This window comes from Coturnix japonica, chromosome 2 (assembly GCF_001577835.2).
Source record: "Coturnix japonica isolate 7356 chromosome 2, Coturnix japonica 2.1, whole genome shotgun sequence".
Taxonomy (NCBI): Eukaryota; Metazoa; Chordata; class Aves; order Galliformes; family Phasianidae; genus Coturnix; species Coturnix japonica.
Window position 1 is genome coordinate 86,146,398 of NC_029517.1, and position 19,909 is coordinate 86,166,306.

A 19,909-nucleotide genomic window follows, 5' to 3' on the forward strand; every position below is an offset into this window, starting at 1 on the left:
AGGAATTAAAAAAAAAAACACGAAAACCAAAAAACAACTACAGTGATCTTCAGAAAATACATATCTTTTAGGTTCTTGCTAAATACTGTAATAAAGAATCTACTCTCTTCTGGATAATTAATATAATTGGACCTGACCCAAACATAATTTGAACCTGACGGGTCATTTCAAATAATAGAAAAGATTGGCCTCAATTACCCTTAGATAGTATCCTAAAATATTTGTGAAATGTAATACTGAATCATTTTATTTCCACAACCACCCTTTTGGTTAAAGGTTATGGTTCTCCAAGCTTTATGGCTAATTTGGGTTTACAATCCTGTGATCTCTTTCATTTTGTTTAATATCCAATTAAAAATCCTTGTCAATGATACAATTTCATACTAAATAAAAGATAATTCCTCCTTAATATTTCATGAATGCTCTAGGTGGTTAATTATAAATTGTGGTATATGAATAAACTATGAATCTATGTGACTATGAGACGACTGCCACACAAGAACTTCACGGTAATCCCTAATTCAGTAATCAGTAGTTGTGTAATACAGAGAGTGAAGTTGTTTAAAATGTAGTGTCAAAAAGACTCTTAAGATGAAACTGTCCTTAGTCAACACAGATTTAGATGATGCACAGTTACAATTAACAATAATTTTGCACAGTGTTCCATCTAAGCTGAATACATATTTGATGCTGCAGTGCACATGGGACAGACTTTCTTTCAGTCATTTATACAGTACAGATTTAACAAAATGTGCAAAACTAGATCCCTTAAAGACAGTGTCCTTGTGTTCTCCATTGCTGACTGTGCACGTTAGGGCATGGATCTGTGCATGTAGGTAAACCTCAGATATTTATAGGAATTTTTCATACGTCACAATATTTGTACAAGAGAAGAAAGCGTTAACTCATCCAAGAAGGATATGTAGAAATATTATTCCTTAGAGAGCTAAACAAAGCTGTAAAATACTAATTATTCATATGTTCTACAACTCAGTTAATCTAATCCTAAAACAAAACATAAGTTAATATTTACAACATGTTTTTCAAGTGCTGAACATTTATGTTTTAATTTTATGTATCTGATTGTATTTATTTTTCCCAAGTGCTGAAGGAATTTCTTGGGAATATAAAAACTTCATTTCATCCCTGATCTTTCTCAAAACCTGTGGTGTCTATCCTTTCCAGGGCCATCACTGCTTCTTCAGACATCCACAATGTATTTCAGTAACAATGAACAATTGTGAACTCTCAAATGAGAGAAAGTAACAAATTTTCACTGTTTAGTAACATAAATAAATAGAAAACTCATTAGCGCTGCTTTAGTTATATTCTATTGGCTCCCAAAGTGAGATTTGGATGTAAAATGTAATGATTGCTCCAGAATGCACAGGCAGGGGAGAACATTTTTAGCTTTCTAGATCTAATTTAGAGGCACTGTTTAGTATGCAAAAATACAAGAAATGGAGTTGAGGACACCATAGCAAATTCAGCTTTACCTAAGAGTATCAAGTTTTTATATAGACTAAAATCAGTCAAAGACATTCCTAATTGCAATCACCATAAAACTTTCTCAGCCTGAAGATCAAGAACCTGAGGTCATATATCTATTTATAACTTCGAGTTAAACTAAAATTCAAAATGTCTCTTCCCTGGCCTGAATCAGACATCTTTTGATGGGATACTAGCACCTACCAGCAAATAATTATTTCCTCTCTTTAAAATGAAGAAATGGTGACCTTAATGTTGAAATTCTTCCCTAATTTGAATTTAGGAATAAAAGCTTCTGAGAGGATTTGAAGCTTCTACCAGCCATTTTTCTCTGATTCCATTGGAATATTATCAGCTATCTTCATCTGTAGTCCCATGTTTTCCACTTGTATATTCTTTGCAGAGAGCTAGATCTCAGCACTGGGAAAGATTCACAGTAAACTAAGTGTTAACAATATGTACAAAACTTACAAAAATATTATGTACTAGCAGGAATTTGAAGAGTTTGTTAAGGACAGACTTAATCTGAATACAATGATGTATTATCACCTCAGAATATCATACTATAGTGTGAAATTTATTATTGTTAACGAGAATTATAAAGTAAAGCCTCTGGGCACTGGAATGAGAAATACATCATAAAATGCTTAACTGCATCTCTACATAGCTATTTGAGTTTCACAAAACTTTGAAAGGGATAAATACTTAATCTAGCATGTTATTTCCAGTTAAGTCTTGAAATATCTAACTGTTACAGGTGGCTCATAGATAATTAAGTAGCTTAGTGTAATACAGTGAAAAATTATGAAATTTTTAAAAGGCAGTAGTAAAAAGTTTCCCAAAGCACCAACAGTCTATTTTGCACTTACCCACAGGAGACATCTCAGGAACTCCAGCAGTGTAAGGACCATCCAGAAATTTTGGCTCATTGTCATTGATGTCCTGAATCTTAATGACGAACTCAGACTCTGGTTCCACGGGTTTATTAGTCAGCCTATCTAGTGCTTGTGCTCGGAGTGTGTAGTAGGCCTGCTCTTCTCGATCCAGCCTCTTTGTAGCGTGAATATCCCCTGTGTTCTCATCAATAATGAAAATGGAACTTGCCCCTTCGCCTGACAAGATGTATTTGATGGAACCATCTCCTTTATCAACATCAGAGTGAAGCTGGTGAAAAATTGATGAGAGATGAGATTAACTTCCGAGAGAGTCAGTGGCATGGAGATATGTAAAAATAATTATGTCAAGCAGTAGTACATGAAATTTTATTGTTCTTGGAAAGATAAGCTGAATGTTTATTGTGCACAGCTCACGGGGGACCATTTGCAACTGTCAGCTTGCTCTTCTGAGCAAAATGATTTCGCTCTTTTCTACAAAAAAGGTTTTTTGTATCAGAATTTTACACAACCACGCACATACAAACCTATACACACATTATTATTAACATAACCTCTCACCTAAGTGTAATTTTTGGTTTTTGTATGTTGCCCTACTAAAGGGTGTGACTTCAAGCAAATGTTGCTATAAACTTGATGTTAGTGTTTGTTCCTGTATCAAAATGGGAAATTACGTACTGTTTTCCCCATTGTTTACTGTATAATTCACTAAAATATTTCATACGACCAGAATAGAATGGTCAATGTTTCGGTTTCTCACTACTATGTAGTAGAACAATAACTGCACTTCCATATATTCTCCATTGCCATCCAAATTAAAAATAATACAGAGTATGAGAGAGACTAAGAAATGTCCTAATGCTGTCTTAACTACAGCATCAAATGCCAGGTGTAGTTTCCATGGAAAATATGCAGCAGACTCAGAAGAAAGATATTCCATTAAATCAAAATGTATCTTTGACTGGAAAAGCAAAACAGGTTTACAGAACAAAGCTTTCTTCCCCATTCTGCAAGCTCTTTTAAGTCACAAAGATTCCACATTTTTTGTAGCTCTTCCTTCTCTACTGAGCCACTTTCCTGTTGCAGAATCCAGAGTTATACAAACCTCATTCTTTTCAGGCTTGTATTAGAAACAACAGGTGCCCCATTGTACTTTTTAGCTAGCTAAAGACACAGAATTATTTGTAAATAACTGAAGACAACATTCTTTGTTTCTTTTATATTTTCATTTTGCTCTTTCTCCATATGGTGAGTTTGGAGTTAAATTTACTATCAGCATTATTACAACATCCTTTTATTTTTATATTTATTTTTATTTTTTTTTCTTCCTCAGTTGGAATGTTGGAATTATCATTGAGAGAGAAGTCACTTCCAAAGTAGACTTGCAGAAAATTGGTATCTTGAGCATAACTTTACACAGCTGCAAGGTTTTTCCCTATATATCAGAAGGAGAGAATTGGTGACCAATTCTGAATTTTTCAGATGGATAGAAAATCTGTCTATTCTCCACACATTAGCTCAATTACACTGTTATTGTATCTCATAGTTTTGCAATTGCAGGGTACTCCACCTTGCTGTTAAGACAGAAAATGAATCTGAGCTTTGGATTGGATTGAGAAAACAGTACTGGGGTGCCTCAAGCAGATTAGGGTACATTATTTCAAAATGTAGCTTATCCCATTTTGACTGCTGTGTAACTCCTGAGATACTTAAAGAAGTCTGGGAATGCTTTGGTGCATTTTCTCAAACCTTTAAATTCTTGTTTCTCAGCACACTCAAGATCAGTTAATGCTGACACTGTGAGCAGATCAAGAGAAAATATATTTCACACCCAGCTTCTTTGAACATCCACAGAACTGCCTATTCCTCAGCCATAATATTGAGTTAACTTGATAAACTAACTATACCACTGATTATGTCACAAATCTGGCAGCAGTGGCTCTTGCTAGTTTTTCAGACTTGACTGGAAGAAGTAGTCATTTATTTATTTATTTTTACAACAGCACAGTGATGTGTGTGAGTAAGAATCTATTCAGCTTTTTCCTATGCTGTATTTCAAGGTTTTTCTATGACCTAAACGACATCATATTACTCAAGAACAGAAGCTATGAGTTACATAGATTCAATGTTTTTATCTCCTTGAAGGGAGTCAGTGTTTTTTCATTTCTCATATTCTAGTAGAGCATTGGTCTTTTTGTGATGTGTTTCCTGTAAAAAATAATTCCTCATTTTATGGCATAGCTAAGGATATGCTAGAAGAAAGAAAGAGCAGATGATACAAGCATACTCAGCTGTTTATCAGGTAAAGCAGATGCTTGCACATTAAAGATGTGCAAGTAGATTCTTCAGGCAGAGATGGGAACAGAATCCACATCTCAACTTGCAGAGAGTAACATTAGCTCTCTCTCCTGAGGATGAAACCTCATGCATCAGCACACCAGACTGTAGCACTCACACCTGGATTTCATGTTGTACATCTGCACAGCCTCCTTTTCACCTTGTATTTAGATCAAGACACCCAGACTAACATTTTAACAGGACTGTAAAAAAAAAGAGAGCTTCAGAGGAGAGACTAGAACTATAAATCCTCAAAGATGCACCAAGACTTTCACATACTAGAGAAGAAGGAAAAATAGTAGTTTCAGCGTTTCCCATTTGCTCATGTAGTAACACATCATGTTTGAAGGAGGTCCACTCTAAAGGCCATGAATCTTCAGGAAGGTCATACTACAGTGGCCCATGCTCTAAAGTGGCACGCTGAAGAAAAGCCACTTTTTGAAACCATATCTTGGTAGATAACTGCTACTGCACAGATTATTAAAGGGGTTAGTGATGGAATTTGTTACTCCAAGTTTGAGGCTCTCAGAATAATGGTGAAAAAATAAAATTGCATCTTTTATTATTTTTTTTTTTTTTATAAAAAATCACTAGCCCTTGCTTAAGCAAGTAAAGCACCCTTCTCGACCTATCTACCTGTAGGAAAAATATAAATAAAGATTTATTTAGTCTAAGGCAATATAGAGCAATCAACTCTCTTTAAAAACCTCTCAAGTATTTGATTCAAAAAGTGTGTGTGTTCTTTTGTCACTGTATGAGAAAACTTAAAATTCAAGAGAACAAAAATAAAAGCTATCCTGACAAAAATAGGTGACACAACATAGGAAGAAGATAGAACTGCTAGGGAGCATCCAAATAACTGTTTTGAAGCTGGTAAAGGGTCTGGAGGGCAAAATGTATGAGCGGTTTGCTCAGCACAGAGCAGAAGATGCTGAGGGGAGGCCTGATGGTGGGTGCAACTCTTCATGAGGGGAGTAGAAAGACAGACTTGATCTTTGCTTACTAATGAGAGCCGCAAGACCTGAGAGAATAGCATGGGGTTGTCTCAGGGTAGGGTCAGGTTGGTGTTAGGAAAAGGTTCTGCACCAGATGGTGGTTGGGACTTGGAACAGGTTGACAGGGTAGTGGTAACAGCCCCAAGCTGCCAGAGTTCAAAGAATGTCTGGACACAATACTCACAGACACAGGGTGAACCTGTGTGGAGCCAAGAGTAATACTTAATGATCCTTGATTTTTCCAACTCAGAATATTTTTTGATTCTGTGATTTCACCTCTGCTACCACCAATGTGACTTCAAATTACCATACTTCAAGCTACATAAATTAATATTCTAGGACATCTTCATTATAAATTGTCTTTGAGAGGGTTTTTTTTTGTTGTTGTTGTTGTTTTATTTTTTGCTTTTTTGTTGTTTGTTTGTTGTGTTATAAATAAGTATATTTAAGATTGAAACCTAGGATTAAGTATATAATCTTATTTGTTCCCATGGTTGTTCTGGCACTAGCTATAGAAAATGATATTATTCCCCAGGACAGTTGCACTTCACAGAATATCTCCATAAGGAAGGCTGTGCCATCTACTATCTTGTCTATTACTCTTATCACTTTCTACAAAGAGATTCCTTTAGGAGACAAAAGTGCAGCTCATTCTTTAGCTGCGTACAGAAACACTGACTTCAGATACAGAGAGGAGAAAGAAAAACTGCTTCAAATTCTTGTTTCAAGAGACATGAAAGATTAAAAGATTTGATAAGTAAATCTCATCCGATCTCATTCTGTAATATCCTAGAAAAAAATTATTTCAGAAGTTTCCAAAAAAATATTATTTTCTTATCTTTGTGCCCCTCACAGGAACCCCTAAGAAGATATAAGTGTGGCTCACGTATGTTCATTTCTCCTGCCACTTTCTGAAAGGGTAGTTCTAAATATAAAGACGTTTGCAGACTTACAATTTAATTTATTAATTTTGCAGACTTACAATTTAATTTATTAATTTCCACCTCCCCAAAATTATCCATGATAGTTACTGTCTAGTTTACCTTGGCTACCAACTGAACTTATCCCTAATATGCAAGTCATTATGTGATTATTATATGCTGATTCAGTTGCTTCTTTGCTACATTCAAAATGCAATTAACTCAAAAATTTTGTGTGTTTTCATCTTGTGCTCCCTGAAATACACCACATTTATGAACAAGTACAGACAAGGGATAGATAAAATAGCAAGCTTCTGTAGAGATTATCTATTTCTGACAGGAAGATAACTTTGAAGTTCTGGAAAGGTTAACACAGAGTGAACAGTTTTAATAAGTAAAGTCATCCAATAAGCTTTGTGGAGGTAGAGAGGATGCTGGAAGCCAAGTCCCAATTCTCCTAAATTTAGAAAATGCATATTAAGGTATGTGTGAGAGAAGGAAGCAGACAGCTTCACTCAGTAACAAAAGCACTGCTACCCTCACTTCCATGATTAATAAAATTTTGTTATCACATATATTTTTGGTCCTATGGTAGCAAAAGCTCAGTATAGTGTCTCATCCAATGCATTTATACTTATTTGGACTCAGAACCATGATTATTCTAGAGAACACTGAAAAGTAAGAAATACATTTTGTTCAGAATCCCTAATACTCCCTAAAACTAATAGTTTCTGAATTTAGTCTATTCGTAGTTACAGATCTTTTCATCACATGCCATTAAATCGTATTAAAGCAATATTTTCAATAACAAATGACTTTTTTTCTTCTTATTTATTTATTTATTTATTAGATCAGTAAGCAGAGGTACTGCACTACATTAATAGCAATTTATCTGGTAATCACTAACCTGTCTGAGTTCTGAATGAGAGGTTTGTTATTACACTGATTTTCAGTTTGTGCCCCCTTAAAGCGGGTGCAACATTCATATGCTTTTTTCTTCTTCCAAGTTCTAGCTTTGTCGATGTTCCTATCTGTGGGCTAACATTTCAGTTTAAATTATACACATTTGAGTCTGGAGCCTTGAAGAAGAAAAGCTCAGGTGATGGAACATGAGGAACTGATAGGTTTTCAGCAGTAGCAGGATCCCAGAGTAATGATGATAGTGTAAATACACAGATAAAACTTGAGGTATTTCAATGCAGCCCAGATCCATAGCTTACACAAGAAGAAACATGCATATGTCTGCATAATAACTAAAAATTTTTCTCAAGCTGGAGTTGCCCTGCCTAAACCCTTTCCTTTCTTCATATGAAAGTAGCTAGAAAAAGGGGAAAGAGAGAACTCTGTTTTGTAACTTACTATAACACAACAACAGAGAACTTACTATTTCTAGATATCACAAAACAATGGAGAGTTGACTGTGAAGGAAAGGTACCATAGTATCATAGTCTCATGCGGGTTGGAACGGACCTTAGAGATCATCAAGTCCAAGCCCCGAGATTCGAGCCTCCTGTGTAGCAGAGCAGCACTTCTACCACTTGCGCCACAGGGGGAGTACAAAGGTACTCCTACCTCCATATAGAACATGCCCCCAGGAAGACTTAGAGAAGGAATTTGTGTACAGATCAAACGTGTAATTGCAAGATAAAGGAATCACAGAATTGTAGGGGTTGGAAGGGACCTCTAGAGATCATCGAGTCCAATCCCCCTGCCAAAGCAGGCTCCCTACACCACGTTGCACAGGTAGGTGTCCAGGCGGGTCTTGAATATCTCCAGAGAAGGAGACTCCACCACCTCCCTGGGCAGCCTGTTCCAGTGCTCCGTCACCCTCACTGTAAAGAAGTCCTTCCGCACATTCGTGAGGAACTTCCTATGCTGTAGTTTCATCCCATTACCCCTAGTCCTATCTCCACGCACTACTGAAAAGAGACCAGACTCACCACTATGGCTCCCACACCTCAGGTATTTATAAACCTGGATCAAGTCCTCTCTCAGCTTTCTTTTCTCAAGGCTAAACAGACCCAGTTCCCTAAGTCTATCCTCATAGGGGAGATGCTCCAGGCCCTTCACCATCTTAGTGGCCCTCCGCTGGACTCTTTCCAAGAGATCCCTGTCTTTTTTGTACTGGGGAGCACAGAACTGGACACAATATTCCAGATGAGGCCTCACCAGGGCAGAGTAGAGGGGGAAGATCACCTCCTTCGACCTGCTGGACACACTCTTTTTAATACACCCCAGTATGCCATTGGCCTTTTTGGCTACAAGGGCACACTGCTGGCTCATGGCCAATCTGTTGTCCACCAGGACACCCTGGTCCCTCTCAGCAGAGCTCCTCTCCAGCAGGTCTTCCCCGAGCCTGTACTGGTGCATGCAATTATTTCTACCCAGGTGCAAGACTCTACACTTGCTTTTGTTAAACCTCATCCGGTTTCTTACTGCCTAGCTCTCCAGCCTGTACAGGTCTCGCTGAATGGCAGCACAGCCTTCAGGCATGTCAGCTGATCCTCCCAACTTTGTGTCATCAGCAAACTTGCTGAGGGTGGTCACTATCCCCTCATCAAGGTCGTTGATGAAGATGTTGAACAAGACCGGACCCAGCACAGACCCCTGGGGGACGCCGCTAGTTACAGCCCTGCAGCCAGACACTGCACCGCCAACGACAACCCTCTGCAGTCTGCCAGTCAGCCAATTCTCGACCCACTTTACTGTCCACTCAAGGAAAAGAAGAAAATTACAAACTAAGACTTCATTTGGCCATTTCTTGTTCATTACATCAACCAACTATTTAAAACTTGTTTTCCCGGATTTAATATTTACTTTAGTTGAAACTAGGATTTTTTTGAAATCTCTTTTTCTTTCTTTTGGATTATCGCTGTCAATAACAGTATTTTGAATTGAATTGTGATAACATCTAAATTAATAGATATATGTATTATCAGATTTTTCATTATTTTATTATAATTATTTTTAATAACACTGTTAGCTATCAGAACAACTAAGGACTCAATACTGATGATTTAGAACAATTTCAATATAAACAAAAATTAATATTTAAAATGTAGCACCAGTCAGTGGAGTAAGCATTAAACTAAAATACAGCCTTCACACTCACCAAGTTTCTACAATGTGTAAGGGCAGCAAAAGCATTAGTTATTGATATTATTGCTGTTTTCAGAAGTAACTGTGAAGCTCTCACTTTTGTGAACTGTAATCATATTTCATTATGAACTGCTTTAGACATTTTTGTATTTTCTTAAAGGTCTTGTTGCAAAAGTAATGGAGGACAGAAACATATTCTCAACATTATTGATGTCAGCAAAACCTTGTGATTCATGATTCACTTCACACCTAAGCAGTAGTGAAAGTACTATTCCAGCAGGCAATGATTTTTTTTGTTGTTGGTTTTTTTTTTGTTTGTTTGTTTTGGTTTTTGTTTTTGTTTTCACAAAGAGACATTGAGAAAGTGATAAAGAAGTTCCCAAATGGTTTTTGTTTGGTTTTGGTTTTATTCATTTATATAAAGATATAGCATAAGCCTAGTATCAATAAGAAATAGGTTTGTCTAAATTCTGTTGTTTTTTTTTTTTAGCTCGACAGAATATACTGAGGACAAGAGATCATGTAAACATAACTGTTTATATCCAAAATTCCTTATGTCCATAATTAAAGGGAGATTAAATTTAAGGAATTCGGGGTATACATTTTATAAATCTGCCAGAATTTCCTTGTCCCAGAAATATTAGCAGTACTGTAGGGAACTGACACAGACAACAGTGCCACAGTGGCAGTTTTCTACTTTGACATAGTAGCAATTCCACATACTGCTTTGTTGCCTCCAGACTTTCTCCTTATCAGGCAGAAGCAAAAACAGACATGTGGGAACACAACAAGGTCCCATGCTGTAGACCACAGCATAACTACATTATTTTTATTTAACACATGGAGCTTGTAGCAGTCTAACTCAAAACCCTGTCAACCTAGCCAAGATTTTTTAATTATTATTATTATTTTTTTTTCTCTGTGTTGAACTAAAACCCTCAGAATTTAATCTAGAGTGTCCAGAGCAGACTGAAGACCCAAAAGCTTCTCAAGTGACTGAGGTCCAAGACATTTTTGAGAAGTCTTTGAGCCTCATCCTTACAGGTTGCCTGAACGCAGGCTGTCTCCAAACCCTTTTACCTTACAACTGATATCACTAGACAGCTAAGACTGATCACCAGCTAATACATATATACCCAAAAGCACACAAAAAGAACTGGATATTGAAATATTTAATAGCCCGTAAGCACATTTTGCATTCAAAGTGTGAAATAAGTGTATTTCACATTCAAGCTTGTACTCCAGTTTGGAGTTCCAGATGTGTCACTCCACAGCTTGTCCCAGTTTGTCCTTCTTGCAAACAAATTTCATGTTCATGTTTTTGGGCCTTAGAGATCTTCATATTCAATAGGGTGTAATATAGCCAGTAGGAATAATATTTTATCTTTTGTGTATTCACATAAATGCCTGATTAAGTCAGCACTGGACAGGAGAGAGAATAAATAAAAAGATAAAGATGGAAGAGATGAAATGTAGATTTAAAACAAACAAACATGGAACAAAAATGTTAGCAGTTCTGAGACCGCATTCATAGGAGACTTCAGTAAATAGTATATAGCCCTTATACTCCCCATTGACTGATAGTTCTCTAGGAGGAGAATAACCCTAATGACTCAGCCGCAGAAAGTGAAGTGAATGTTAATTTTGTCAACCCTTTGAAAAAGGAAGGTGATGCAGGAAAGAGAACAGAGAAATTGTTTAAGCCCTTGATGATTATCATTCAAACAAAATTCAAAATAGAAGTAACTATATCTCTAAAATTTATACTTTGTAATATTCCAGTTAGTTTCTAAGTAAGCCCTCTAGGCATCTAAGTAAGCAATAAAGTTTAGATGGAAAAATCCCCTAGGAATAAGAGACATCGTTGTTTAAGGGATAGTGAACTGAACAATTAATAGGAAATAGTGAGAAGTGGATTTGCTAAGATCATTCATGTCACATTTTTCACATTTTTCTTTCAATAATGCCCAATTATGTCCATAGCTTCTCTCTGTACACTTCTATTACAGCTCCTTATAAAGACAAACAGTGATCACATACATACAGAAACATATGTGCATGTATGTATATATACACACATGCTCATACACATATTGTATCCTTATTGTATCTTTTCCTACATCTGCAGATGCTGAAATACTCATAAATCTGTGCCAACCCGCACCATGCTCCTCCCAATTTTTATAAGAGCACAAGATGTCTTGTAGCAACAGAAACTTGTGCAGGTGCCCATTAAGATCAGCACATCTACAGGAAGAACTCAGAAGCAGTTGCTGCTGTAGATTGAACTGAATGGGCATATGTAGCTGACTGTATTCTTGAGGAGTTTTAATGGATGATCATCACAGCATGTCACACTCTGAAATGACTATTTGTCATTCACTTTCTTAAAAGACTGTTTGGCAGCTTCAGGAGCTAAATCTCATCTGTATACTGTGCATCATCACATACTAATTGCTTGGAATCAGCTTGGGGGGAGGCACAGCATTACTGTATTGCAGCACCACCAAGAGCCTGCAGGCAACATAACACATTCAGAAGAATGGAAAGGACGTTTTTTCCCTCACACACAAGTTTGACGTTTATCAAAATATACCTGTTAGAATTTAGAATGGGTCAAACAGAGCACACTGAACTAGGCCCATACTATGTAAACAGTATGCATACTGCAATTCTTTCAAATCACAGTCAGCCCCAAGTAATTATTCCTTGGTATTTTTGAGTAGGATCCAAGATACAGAGTAGTGAATTTGCCTTCTGACTTACTATATAAAAACTACTTCCTTTTTAGCCTACATAGATTTTTTGATGAAAGAAAAAAGACTGGAAACTCAATTGTTTTAGGCTCCTGCATAAATAAGTCACATCAAAATACCACTGGAGTAAAATTCTATTTACAAAACCCTGAAAGAGTTACTCACAATCAGGAGAGAGACTAAATTCTCCTCTGTACATATCACTAGTATTTTCATATGATCCATACCACACCATACTACTTACTATTACCTACTAAAATAACGCATTTACTGGTTCAGTGATTTGAATTATTTTGTTACCAAGAATCACAGAAGTCATAAGAAAAAAATTCTCCTAAAGTCACTATTCTCTTTCAGCAGAATAATAAAACTGTTTGAGGATGATCTCTTCCTCACATATATCTTTTATGAAAGTGAACAGGCTTAAAAAATGCAACACGACAAATGGATATCAAAGACCCTAGCATACTCCACAGAAGAATACCTCAGGGCTAGGAGATGTCCATGAGCTTGAAAAGGCTTATGCATGTGTAGCAGCTTACAGAAACAGCTATCAAGAAACTTCACTCACTGTTCTTCTCAAATTATTTCTTCACTATATATCAAACAATTCCTACTGACACTATTAATGTATAAAAAGAACTATTTATTGAGTATATACTTTCTTTAAAAGAAATAAATATATTTATAAAGCATGTATCTATATATGAATATATATATATATATATATATATATATAAAGAGAGAGAGTAATCTCAAAACTTTCTTATAGCATTGCACATTATAAGAAAATTCATGATTTTAAAGTCTTGGATTTTATTTATTTATAAGGGATCAGAATATATATGAATGCACTTCAAAATTGTACAGGAAATGAGTGAAGACAGCAATGTTAGAATTTATAAATTGTAATTCAAGATGAATACTTTTTGTTGGTTTTTTGTTTGTTTGTTTGTTTTGTTTTCTGTTCTTAGAAACAGAAATTAGGGAAAGAACAGGATAAGTTGTTTTGCCTCTATCAATTGTTCTACTTATCTGTGATAATTCAGGTCTGACATTTCAGTCATAAAAGATGAAAGCATGTGAAAGGATCTACTTTTTCATCTCTATGTCTAAAGAATTAGCTGTAATAGCACCAAAATGGGAAAATAATCACACATGCTTCTTGTTGAACTATCCTTATCAATAATAACTACTTTACATGCAAAAATTCATTTGCTATTAAAGTAATTTCTGAGATAAGGTGCATACTTATACTGAATGTCTTTATTTTAGAGAAGAAATAACACCTCTCATATTGCCTCTTCTTTATCAAACTACTGATCTATAGTGATTACCTTATTTCTGCCTCAACTATGCAAAATATGTTGCAGCACTCTTTGGTTAGTAATGATTTTTTTCATAGAAGCTGACTTCCAAAGAAAATTAGTACCAAGAAACAAAATCCTGGAGGATTTAGAGCTTTCTTCTACTCTTCTTTTTTCCAAAAAGAAACAAAACACACACACACACACACACAAACAAAACAAAACAAAAAAAGCCAAAAAACTTTCTTACATTTCTTGGAAGTGAAAGTAAGGAGGATATACGGGTGGTTGATGTTACATGGTACCCAATTTTGAAATTTCATTTGCTCTTGAAAATTAATTCTACTAAAACATCCCTTGTAATCTTACCTTGTATTTTAACAGGACATACTAAAACCCTATCAGGCTAGAAGACAATTGTAAAATGTATGGCTGTAAAGCAGTTGAAGAAATTACCATAATTAGTATTATGTCTGTAGAAGCTTATAGAGTGCTGGACTGTGGCAGACAGCACAATCTGATCATTTTAATTACGAAAAATTTACAATATATGAAAAATTGTTGGGGTCTACAGCCAGACTAACCTTTAATTCTATGAAAACAGTTAAGTATTTGCTAAATAGAACTTATGAAATTATTAAAACAAAACAGAACTAGTAGATTGGTATATGGCATTCTTTTTACTCAACATACATGGCAGAGAATCAGCTTCAGTTATTATATTTTGCTTTGTAAAAATTAAGTTTATATTGTCTTTTATAAGAACAGCCAAACATTTTAGAAGTTTAGACAAATGCAATTTTTAGTGCTATATTTAGAAAAGATTTATAGTCATCTTGAAATGCTATAGAACAGTCTTTCATATGATTACATCTGTTACATGTTATAAAATAATTCATACTACCTAGATGTTTCTCAAAGCATTACCGCAAACCAAATTATGTAAGTATTCCTTCAAAGATTAGTGGGACCATTCCTAGATTTGAAGTGCAAAATTAAGAATTTGATATAATGCCCATATCACATGTAACTAATCCCTGGAGTGTTATGCAGAGAATACAGTAATATCTGCTTAAAGTTGAAAGTGGGTCAAGGAAACAAAGAAACAATACAAAATTTTTAACATTAAAAAATTACTGCAAAATTTTAATGAGTAAATTTTACATAAATGAACTTGCAATAAAAATCTACAGTAAAAACTGATTTCTTTTTTCCCTTATTTCATTTAAGTTTTTGGTTTATCCTAATTGCTTTTACCATTAGTGTTTGTAATATACATACCTATCCATTCATTCATATATACTGGCTAGTTAATTAACAGCTAATTGTTCAAACTTTACTCCAAAGGACAAATAATAAACAACCTCATTAGATCAAACTAAATCTGCAATTTATTTTTTCTAGGTTAAGAGAGCATCCTCATTGATGTCATGCTCATGCATTTCAGGGTTTGCTTATTGTTCATGGAAGTTAGTACTGAACATATGCCTAAGCGCCTTTCTGAACCAGAGCCTTAATCCCTGAGCAAAGAAAGGGTACTTTAATAAACAGCAATGTGTATTACATTGACTAATTGTAAGAAACAACACTGAAAGCTTAAGTGATTTCATTATATAAATTCACACTGTATCTGTTCAGTATTCAGAACAAGCTGGAGTAGAGTATGCACAATAAATACGGACCTTTGAAAATCTGTTGGAAATTGTTCAGATAATTTAAAGTGATCCCTTGTGAATAAACACTTTAAAAGTTTTGGTTTCTTCTTAACTCTTTTTTTTTTTTTTTTTTTTTTTAAACTATTAAAATTTGCAGGTCTAGGAGGGCTGATCTCAAGATAGTAATTCATATTTTGATAGGCATTTTCACTCCACAGGATTAAGGCTGAGAAATAAATGTTTTTAATGCCTGTGTTTTATGCTGTTTTTCTGAAAACACTTGAGGGAAAGGATAATGCATTAGTATTTCAAAACCATAATGAACTGCCTTTACATGAACAATGCTAGGTTAATTGTACATAAAACCTTCCAGCTTAGAGGGATTTTAACAGCTGTATGTAAAGGGCAGTGATCTTCTGATGCCTTTTTCTATTTTGGTAAGGAGAGTTTAATGAAGACGATCTAAGCAAATTCCTATGCAGTCATTACTTTGGTTTTTTGTTGTTGTTTTTTTTCCTCCCCCTTAAATCATATTTTGACATTTAAAATAGTGACAAGTTATTTATGGATTAAAACAGAATTTCACCCATTGCTTTTTCAGAACAAAAAAAATTCCATGGATATGAATTTTGCCCTGTTCAACACTAATGCCAGCCCAGGATTTGTCTGTTCTTTGTATTCTCACCATAAAAGACTCTTGCTATATATCTTAGTCACTTCCATCAAATGCTGGCAACACAATCAATTTATGTGATATTGATGAATAAATGATGTGCATGAAGCAAGTATTATTTTATGTTGGTCACGTGCACTTGCTGTCTCTACACTAAAATTCAAACTGTGCAGAACTGTTTTTAACTTTGAAAACCACCTGTATTCTACAGAAAACGTTCAAAATCTTCTTTCAAAAAACCCATTCCTGAAGGATTCAGTACTTCACATATATTAAGAATTTTTTATTTATGTAAAGACTCCTTTAATTATCTAATCTTTTAAGCACTCTGAAAGCTTTTGCATTGCTTACATAACTCAAATTCTCACCTGGTCACTGACAAAATTAGACCTTTTTATCTAATGATTATTTGCACTTTGTTTTCCTTCTAAGTGTAGTGTTTAACAAAAATGGAACAGACAGTGAGTTCCTTACAGGAACGCTCCCTGCATCTGAAAAAACAGCCACCAACATGAAGGTGTATGAACTGTTAGCATTATTTATTTTATCAACTGCAAACAACATCAGTCATCTTAATTTATTCTCATCTGCCTCCGAAGTTTCAACTAAGATGATTGTTACTAATTTTCCTGTACCACCAAGTACCTCCTAAAGCAGTCCTTTATTATGCTATCCAATTACTTTCATTCCATAAAGATATCTGAAAACAATGAATTATTCTTGGAGATTAGATTTTAAAATCACTGTAATAAACGCCTTCAGCATCCAAAACTGATCTTTGCTACGTTTCACTTCACGCAGCATGTAAACTTCTTCACCAGATTGTCTGAGCACTCTCAAAGCTTAATTGATCCAATTTGCATGTCTCATCTTAGCAGAATAGTGCCTCACTTCTATCTTCTCGGACTAAGTGATCACAATCTAATCATTCTGTATACAATGGAGATAGAAAGTTTCCAGCTCCTTTGTTGTCCCCTTCCATACACCCATATTTAAAAAATTCTATTTCTATATGAAATCTGATCTTTCTGTATTTTTATAGGACTACTGTCTCACTGATTGGCCTTCTGTCATCAATTGTAGTGTGCAGAACTTCATACTCAAAGCATTTTCAGCTTTTGGCTTACACATGCGGCATGGTCCACTCAAAGAAAACAAAAACAAACAAACAATAGAACCTTAATTTAACAAGCTACGCAAAATGTTCCCCCTTAGAGAAGTTCTGCAAGGTGCATTTGTTGTTGTAAATTAGAACAGTTCAGTTGATTGTAAGGAAAGAACAATTTCAATTCATTGAGGATCTGTTCCTTCACTGTTAAAGAAGGACAAAATAATTATAACCCACTCATGAAGTTGTGAGCCTTGTACATTAACACATACTGACATTTTGACAAAATGTGATAACTTTCAGAAAGAAAATATATATATTATTTTTTCAATTCAGTGAAAAATTTCCAAAAAGCAACTTTCTGCAAATGAAAAAAAAATATTTTTCTATTCAACAATTTGCAAGTTGTACTCTAAATACAAAAGTAATTTAGTAAAAAATTCTTATACTACTTATGAATTACTGAGATCTAGCTTTTGAAAATAATCCAAATAAATAAAAACTTTCATAAAGAAGTAGTCACAAGCAGATCAGTCAAACTAATGAAGATTAAGGATGTAAAGGTTCAAATATAATTAAAATGAAGCATTCTGAAGTAAACAGAAAGTTCTGCTTAGTAACTTCACTCGTAGTTCACAGCTTGAATTTGTATTCCCCACCTTTCTCTGATTTATATATACTTCCAAATATAACTGTGTTTCTGCAGCCTTACTTTATTCCTCACATTGCTAACTGGTGAACCCTAATGTCCTCCTAATGATTCCACAGCTCTTGCCCTTCTGGAAGTTACTGGTTGGCTAGTTGCCTGATTGGCTTTTAATTTTTCTGCATATATTCATTCCTGTTTTGTTTTCTCTACTCATCTGCACTCACTTTGTTATCAGCAAATTGAGAGGACATACAAAGATTGCTTTATTTGTTTTCAGTGAAGAATACATGAGAAACTCCAGTGCAAGTTGTCTACAAAAGTGATCAAACACTGTTAGTCACTGACAGCACTGGATATGGAGTATCTGTCAGTCTTCTCAGCAGCTACCTTTATAGTAGGTGGAATACACAAAAGACAAAAACAATAGCTGTATAAAAGGAATCAGAATGCACTATCAGCTGCTCCAATATTATCAACAAGAAAGCATACCAGTTGAGTAAGAGCTGTGTTCTGTTTATACATATATACACCAAAAATGGTAGTGCAAGATTAAGAAAAATAGTTGCTCAATATCAAATTTATTGAATTAAAGTTAAGTGAAGAAAAACAAACAGAATTAATAAAGTAAACTGATCTTATAATTGGGGGGGGGGGGTAATCATCAAGAGAGTAGGAAGACTTTCTACTAACATGCTATTTGCTACAAAGTGTGATGCTACAAAACCAATAATGCCTTTCTGCAATTTGCATTTCAATTTCAAATACACTCTGGACAAGACACATGCAAGCTGCCTGCAGCGGAGACTTGGTTGAGTCTTGTAAATACAAATTCTCATTCCACGGGTTGAATGTTGCCTCTTGTCATATAACTAAAACCCCTGCTATCTTACAATTCTTGTTCTTATCGTGAAAATGTATAGTCTCGTGGCTTACAGATGGGTTGTGCAGGTGTAACTCAGAAAAACACAACAAAAAAGTCCATAGATGACACTCAAAGAAGTAATAGAATGCAGTTTGCTGACTGTCATCTAGCTTAGCTCAGCAGGACTGATAGCAATAAGTAGAACAAAATTGTCTCCAGAAAAGACAAGTGCAACTCGCACATGGAATTCATCTACTGACAAAGTATAATTTGGTTCTCTCCTTTAAGAACAAATTTTCTGCCACTCCCATAAGCAGACACATATCACACTGTCGTATTATACTTTTGTGACCACACTCAGGGCATGGAGATTCTTGTTCTTAAACTACATTTTCCATATGGCATACTGCTGCTGCTTCAAGTAGTCCCACCATAAAGATATTTAAGCCTTCCACTGGGGTTAAAAAGAAACTTTAGAAAGATTGTTTTCTTTGAGTTCAACGTTAAACATTGTACCTAAAGAGGGCCTACAAAAAGGAGGGGAGCAAACTCTTCAAAAGAGTAGATAATGGCAGGACAAGTGGAAATGGTTTTAAGTTGTAGGAGGGAAGATTTAGGCTGGATTTCAGGAGAAAGTTCTCCGTGAAGAGAATAGCGAGCAGCTGGAACAGGCTGCCTAGAGAGGATGACCTGACCCTGGAAGTGTTCAAGGCCAGGTTGAATGGAGCTCTAGGCAGCCTAATCTAGTATTAGATACAGAGGTTAGTGGCCCTTCATGTGGCCAGAGAGTTGGATCTTGATTATCCTCGAGGTCCCTTCCAACCCACACCATTCTATGACTCTGTCATTCTATGATTAAAGAAAAACATCAGGAAAGCTGATTGTAAATGTCCATAAGTAATTGGACATGTGGCATCAGAAGTATGAAGAACAGAACAGCACTTTGCCTTTCAAATCATCACTCAGAAAATAATGCTGTCTTCTACACAACATTATTTTAAAAGCATCTCAGTGATTTAGAGTTTAAGAAAATCTATATTATTTAATACCAAAATTTCTGTTGTTACCAATAAAAGTGTAGTTTGATTTCAAGAACAGATTAATATTCAAACTTACCATTCATCTTTGTTTACAAGTCCAGCAGATCAAACTAATAATGGGGGGGGG

At 35.3% G+C, this 19,909-nt stretch overlaps 1 protein-coding gene across 1 annotated transcript in view; it reads right to left on the minus strand.

Moving 5' to 3' along the window:
• CDH7 (cadherin 7) overlaps window positions 1-19,909 on the minus strand; it is an 84,155-nt gene that overhangs the window by 42,056 nt on the left and 22,190 nt on the right. Inside the window, exon 3 of the mRNA XM_015855215.2 lies at window positions 2,358-2,652. Within this exon, the coding sequence (XP_015710701.1) occupies window positions 2,358-2,652 (295 nt within the window). The remainder of the gene's footprint in view (window positions 1-2,357; window positions 2,653-19,909) is intronic.